The 7,289-nt window shown below is 37.2% G+C and overlaps 1 protein-coding gene and 1 non-coding gene across 2 annotated transcripts; both read right to left on the minus strand.

The window, feature by feature from the left end:
* Positions 1–1,972: 1,972 nt before the first annotated feature.
* On the minus strand, positions 1,973–2,639 carry LOC104447799 (pentatricopeptide repeat-containing protein At1g62350-like). The gene has a single exon (XM_010061881.2). It carries the CDS (start codon positions 2,624–2,626, stop codon positions 2,252–2,254), a length of 375 nt encoding a protein of 124 aa, XP_010060183.2. The 5' UTR covers positions 2,627–2,639; the 3' UTR covers positions 1,973–2,251.
* Positions 2,640–2,959: 320 nt separating this feature from the next.
* Positions 2,960–3,064, minus strand: LOC120289079. The gene has a single exon (XR_005547032.1). It is a non-coding gene; the product is annotated as a U6 spliceosomal RNA (small nuclear RNA).
* Between the last annotated feature and the right edge of the window lie 4,225 nt (positions 3,065–7,289).

Below are 7,289 nucleotides of genomic sequence, written 5' to 3' on the forward strand. Positions count from 1 at the left end.
TGCATAATAAATAATTAATGTATGGGCTATCAAAGTCCTCGAGAGCATGCCTTTGATAAAGGTTCGAAATGACGAGGTGTTCTGGATGTGTGATTAACTAAGAGACGTTGATAGGAAAATTGTCCATCAAAATGGTGTAACGGATCCCAGAAATAAAGCAAAGCGACAACTATCAATACATATTCTCTTTTTTAGCAAGTGCCTTTCTCTTGAGGCATTTCTTCTTCTCTGTTTTGCTATGTCTCATCTTTTAGCGTGTTTTTTTTATCATCTCTGGTTATATTACCCTCTATTACTTGATGCTTCATTCTGCAATGGGATTCTTCGGCTTTTGCAGAACAAACTAAAAGTCATGACGCTATTTTTTTAAGCTTACTTTTACCAAGAAAAAAAAAAAAACTAAAAGTCATGACGCTGCAAAACTGTACTGGCATAACTAAAACAACAGACTTTCTAGTTGCTTGACTCTAGAGAGGATGGCTCCTGCAGAATGCTCAGGTTTGGCGGAAATTGACATCTCCAACGGAAAACTGAAATGCTTTTGATTGACTTGAGTATTAAAAGAAGCGCGTCTTATTGAGTTTGCCTGAAGAAAATGGGGGGCTGGTGAATCTTAAACACTTTGAAGGCATGTTTTGTGGTGAGGAAACTCCCCGGCTCATTTGGAAACTTAGCATCATTGACAGAGTTTTATGTATGGAACACAGCGATTGGTTGCTTACCGGATTCGATTGTAGATTAATCTGTTTGCTTACCGGATTCCATGGGCTGGTGAAGCTGTAGTAATCTTGTCTTTTTTTCACTAATTTACTTCTATGTTTTGGTCATCCGATATGTGGACGGCAATTTTGAAAGTTGCTTTTATATGTACCAGCAAATGTGCACACTCATGACAGGTGGGTGATTTTTTTATTTTTATTTTTATATTATGTTATTCTAGTTTAGTGAAATCCATTTACTAGGAAATAATTAAATAATTAACCAGGAGATATATTATTGGTAAACTACACAATCTAAAGAAATTGTATACAAAATTACCATGGATGCAACATTTATAAAATAAAACACTCGAAGATATTTGAGGAAAAACAAAGAAAAAAAGATTTAAAATCCCTAAAATCACGAAGCCTTTTTCGTACTTTTATCATTTGATGTTAAAAGAACATGCATTAAACAACCAATGGATAATTCTATTGTGTCAAATAATGCGGTGCATGCTTTTGCATTGTTGTCTTCAACAATTAAATTTGGCGTGTGCCTAAATTATGTTAACTTGAATAACTCGGGGTCTAAATCTTTTGAAAGAAAAAAAATCATGGTCCATGAATTTTATATATCAAATAAAGAAAAATCATTTCTGCCCTTAAATATGCTCCGATCATCTCGGCATAAGCCCTTGCGTCAAGTTCAACCCCTTCTTTCAGCAGTCCGGAGAAAACAACTTCAGCAAGAGCAACCATTTTGTTCTTTCCCAATAGTTGGATCACGTCGCAACGCAATGCAAAATCAGTTCCATACCATTCCTCCTTGCACACGTACTCGAAGACCTATAGCTGGAATCTTTTTAGATGGAATGAGAACAATAAAATGGAGATATTGAAATAGTGCATCCGGAATTCACACCACCCGTATGTATATAGCAAGGGTATTACTTTGTTTCTCTTTCTTCTCAATATACTTATGACGACAGTAGTTTGAATATGCCCAACGTTGTTTCCCTTGATGAAACATGCAAAACCTGCATGTCTGCCCAATGTTGTTGTTGTTATTATTATGCTTTAATTTAAAACTAATCTGCACAGTTATATTCTCCTTTCTCTGTGAATGCCTAATGTAAAAGATTGAAAAGAATACCCAAACCCGAACTCAGAAAATCCTAAACATGGATAAAATCAATAAGGCCAGAAAAAGCCTACAAGAATCATTCTTGCAAGGTAAGCCAATCTCATCAGTCAAACACTCAACCCATTTTCTACAATTCACCCATGCCACTCACTAGGTCAATGCACCAGTTGAATCGCCGATAACCAATACAAAAAACGAATTCGCCAAACTTCAGAGCAACACTCAATTGCCCAGATCACTTGCTCTGCTCATACCAGTTAAAGCATCCGCTACAATCAAAATGGCCTTTTGGAAAACGGACATGCAAAGAAAACGAAGACCCAAGAAGCACAGACACCCAAAATGGCCTTCTAAACTTTCAATTCCTATGTGGAAGGGCAGAGATTTTTCACATCACACACCAAAGTTACCAAGAGAGAATTCGAAAACCAACAAGAAAAGCCAAGAAAACAAAGACCCAGAACCACGGGCGCGAAAAAGGCGATACCTTGAGGGCGAAATCGACCTCGTTCTGCCTCTTGAGCTCGGCGAAGGTGTTCAAGAGATCGGATTTCAAGAGCCGAGCGAGGGTCGTGCTCAGGACGTGGTTCAACCGAGGAGTGGATTTGGCCAGCTTGAGGGACTGGACGGCGCGTATGGCCTCCGTGGACAACACGTCCGACCTCCACAGCGGCCTCCTAATACTGTTGCGCAGCCCGCAGGTGACGAAGCTCGCGGTGGCCGGCGCTCGGTGGAGGCGCGGTCGGACAGAGCGGAACGGGAGAGACAGAGAAGCCTCCATGCCTCCACTTTGGGTTTTGTGGAACCAGGCTGACAAATTTGTAATAATTCTAGAATCCATTGCAAAAATAGTTTAAGAAGATTACTGGCTTTTGTTTTTCTTAATAAAAAGCGACAACACTTATGTATTTTGGAAGGTTTTGTGAGTATTGTGTAAAATGATGTTCAAGACATAGGTATTGCAAAATATAAAAATAAGTAAAAATAAATAAAAAAGTAGAAGTCATCTCAACACATTAAACATGAGATCAATCCTAGACATGCAACACTTTCGAGATTTGTATTACTATTCCTAGTATGGATCCTAAAATTTTCACAATTATAATTAGAGAGTATACCATTTCACCATTTCTTGATTTGTGAGTGTCATCCTTGCACAGAACCATATTAATCTTCTCTATATCATTCCCATTTTATGGGATGTCTCTTAAGAAGAAGCCTTTTGTATCCTACTTGGACAATATAAACTAAGATGCATGTATACTAGGTCGATGTGGGGCTTTTCCTAATTTCAACTTATTTTAAGACTGGCCATGGGGGTTCTCGTTGCTCGACTTTTTTATTCATATAAGGCCCACATTTACTTCCAAAGTTAGGACATATGGCCAAGCAACTTGGCCATTTAAAAAAAAGAACTATAAATGTTCTGCTTTCGCCCTCTCCTGCCCACCTCGTTTTATCTAAAGTAATCTATATTATAAGCCACTTTATTTTAGTTCATAATGCAAGACTCAAGTGTTCTGCTTTTGTGAACCTTTTTCTTTCAGTACACTCGGAATAATGTAGTGTCTTATGTTCCTTGGTGTCTTTAAGGTTCATCTTGACAGAATCATGTTCTGCTGTTATCTTCCACCCTAGTGTGCGGTATCTACACTGTGACACAGGAAGAGTGGATTATATCAAGTTGTCAAACCACTCTTCGAGTATTATCATTACATATAGTTAAGGCAATACCTTCATCAATTGCTAACATGACGAATATTTGTAAGACGGTATATTACATAAGCTGCCAAACAAACGATAAGCAGTGATGACGTAGGATGCATTCAGACTCTGATCTCTACAAACTTAGAGGCCAAAATGAATAGCAACGATGTGTTCGGAAATGATTACCGAGTGTTTTTGAGCTTCAGAGGATTGGACTCTCGCCATGGATTCTATCATGGCTTAAGTGGATGTTGGGTTCCGTGTTTTTAGAGATGACAACGAACTCCAAGTTGGCAAAAAAGAAAGAAAAAGAAAGACAGCTTCAATGTGCAATAGAGAACTACATTATCTACATAATTTCTAGTCATTGATGCCTCTGCGAGCTCACAGTCATGGTACAACAAACTTCTAAATCGAAGGGGAAGAAAGAGATTCTTCTCATTTTCTATGATTTGGAACCCGAGGATGTCAAGCTTAAAAGTCCATTCTATCGTGATGCCATGGTGAAGTTGGAGCAAGAGCAAAAGTTGCGTATTGTCTATGTGGAGGCTTGTCGAAAGGCTCTTCAAGAAGTCGATGAACTCAAGAGATGGAACCTAATAAAGGATGATGATAAGCTCCTCACCTTTTTCTTTTTCATGGAACATGTTCTTGATAAGAAGCTTGACCTGTCGGAAAAAAAATTGCAGTAATCAAGATTTCTATTGTTTAATATCTGTGAAGTTCTCTTGTTTTGCTTAGCTTTTACTTTTTTTATCCTTTTTTTAATCCCTGGTCTTTTACTTGGAAAAGGAATAGTAAATAAAGTGAGTACAAACATGAACGGATGTGTTATGATCTTTTCCCACTAAAACTGGTTTGCATTAATTGTGACAGCCAAGGAGGACTAATCAAACTGGTCATTAAGGTGGTTTTGAATAAGCCAAAGACAATACACAAGTCTGTGGTTAAACATTTTGTTGGAATGGATGACGGAGTGATAGATACAATAAAATTATTAGATATCGAAGCAAGTGGTTTTTGGCTGGCTGTAGCTCATGGAATGGGAGGCACAAGAAAAACAACTCTTGCCAAGGTCATCCTCAATCAACTATTATCTCACTTTGGAATGTGCAATAATTTCCTTGAAGACATCTAAGAAAAAATCATCAAGAGATGAATGAATAGTTAAGTTGCAAAAAAGGTTATCATCGGATATTGTTAATTCTTCCGCGGAAAATTGATGATGTTGGTTATGGAGAGTGGAGGATTGGAGAAACACTCCACAAAAAGAAGTCTTTATTATTCTTGATTATGTAGACAAGTGAAGAAGTTAGTCAGCAAGTGTACCTTGTGGTTTAGGCTCTAGAGTTATTATTACAACTAGGAATAAAAATGATTTGCATGATAAAGAATTAATGGATGATGTTCTAGATTATAAAATGGAGAAAATGAGTTTCGATCATGGGCTGCGGCAGCAGGCATGCCTTCAAGAGAGACACTCCTTTAGATGACTACCACATCCTTTCCAGAGTTGTTGCCTCCATGATTGGAAGACTTTGGCTCTTGAAGTGTTAGGTGGGTTCCTTTGTCGGAAAACGGAGGAGATTTGATAAGAGATGACAAATTTAGTAAAATTCCACACAAGGATGTCACAGGAAAATTGGAGATTAGTTTTGATGCCTTAAGTACTGACTGATGACAAATTTTCTAGATGTTGCTTGCTTTTTCATTACAAGGCAATTCACATGTGGAAGGATTGTGCATCTTCTCCAAGAGTGTGTTAGCTATGTCCTCAAGAGCATGTCCTTGATAAAGTTTCTAATTGATGAGGTGTTACATGATGCATGATCAACTAAGAAATCTTGAAAGAAAATCGTCCATGAAAATGCTATGATAGATCCTGGAAATAAAGCAAAGCGACAACCGTCAACACATATTCTGTTTTTTTGCCAAGTATCTTTCTTTTGAGGCGTTTCTTCTCTCTGTGAAATGTGATTATTATACAGAGAAGAGGAACTCCCAACTTACTGACTAGTTTTTACTGTCACAGAGGAAACGAAATGTTCAAGCACTCCATCTAGCCTGACATAGTTTTCAAAGATTCCACATTACCGTTGGAAAGATGGAAGAATTTGGACAACTAAGTTTCCTTAAATTGGACAGAGGAACTTTTATTGGGGACTTCATCAATTGACTTTCGAAATTAAGATGGATTTCGCAGGCTTTTCCTCAACCGGATTTTAGGTTGGCCAGTATACATTAAAGAATGAAGTATGGAGCATACTCAAGGTAAATTGTTAGGACATTAAACTTTTCTTTTGCAGTACAAAAATGATGTCATTTATGATGTAATAAGTGGATGGGGTACTTCACAGTATCATGGAGATCTCTATGGCTAGTTTTGTGCCATCTAGATCTTGATCTCATTTTCCTTCTTGGCTACCCTTTTGAAATTTAAACAGCTGTTGCCCAATGATTCTTCCATGTCACTCGGTGTGGCCATAATATATTTAAGGGATGCTGAAGGAATTTAGAAGAGAACTAGTACCTGCTGGAAGCATTATTTTCATAAGTATCGTTGTATACCACTTGCTTCAAAAAAGTCATAAATCCTTTTGTAATAGCGTCAATTTAGTCCTAAACCTTTTATAGGTGCCACTTTAATCTTAATTATTTTGATTTGGTGCCAATTTAGTTATTCCGGCTAATTTTGACCGAATTTTGCTGACTGGGCACTAGTTAGCTGACTTGACATGGTCGGTGCGACGTACATACTTTTTAATAATATTTTAATATACTTTTGAATTATTTTATTTATTTTATTTGTCCTTTTCTTTTTCTTTTTTCATTCTCCTCCTTCCTCTAGCCAGCTGTCGGACCTCGGCCACCAGCTAGAGGTGATGGCCGGTGAGCTTCATGGCCACCGGCGAGGCTTGCTAAAGGTTGGCGAGGTTGACCTCGACCTCGCTTGCCGTCGCCTCTAGTTAGTCGCCGAGGTCTGGTGATTGACTAGAGGAAGGAGGAAGAGAAAGGAAAAAGAAAAAGAAAAAAAAGAAAAAGAAAAATTGAAAAAAAATATTAAAATATTATTAAAAGTTATCAACGTCAACGCTGATTATGCCATGTCAGCCAATCAGCTGCCAGAAAAATCCAGCTAAAATTAGTTGAAAAGAACTAAAATGGCACAAAGTGAAAAGTTTTAGGATTAAATTGGTATCGATAAAAAAGTTTAGGATTAAATTGACACAAATACAAAATATTTAGGACTTTTTGACACATTTCCTTCTTTTCGACACAAATACAAAATATTTAGGACTTTTTTTATAATCGACACATTTCCCTTGAGATTATTTTCTCTTTTCGAAATATATGGTTCATCAACAAGCTAAAAATTTGTTTCTAAATGTAAAATCATGCATTCTTGTACTTCGACTACTCCCTCATCTTCTCCTTCTTGATTTTTGTTATTATATCTATTATAATCATTCTTTCTATCCTGTTCTGACCGGACAGCGCTTCTTTGCTTCGCTTCAATATCTTGATGCAATTCTTCGTCCATCGTGCACTATCCACTATCTTCGCACAGGGATTACACGTAAACAGAAAACGGAAAATACAAAATTGGACGGTGTACTAAACCGTGTGAATATATTATTCTACAGCTTTCGAAAGATAGCTTCCATCATAAAAATATAATGAAAATATACACAGATTTTATTGGTAAAAATATTAGAAATATGAATTAATTGAATTTA

Source organism: Eucalyptus grandis, chromosome 1 (assembly GCF_016545825.1).
Source record: "Eucalyptus grandis isolate ANBG69807.140 chromosome 1, ASM1654582v1, whole genome shotgun sequence".
Classification (NCBI taxonomy): Eukaryota; Viridiplantae; Streptophyta; class Magnoliopsida; order Myrtales; family Myrtaceae; genus Eucalyptus; species Eucalyptus grandis.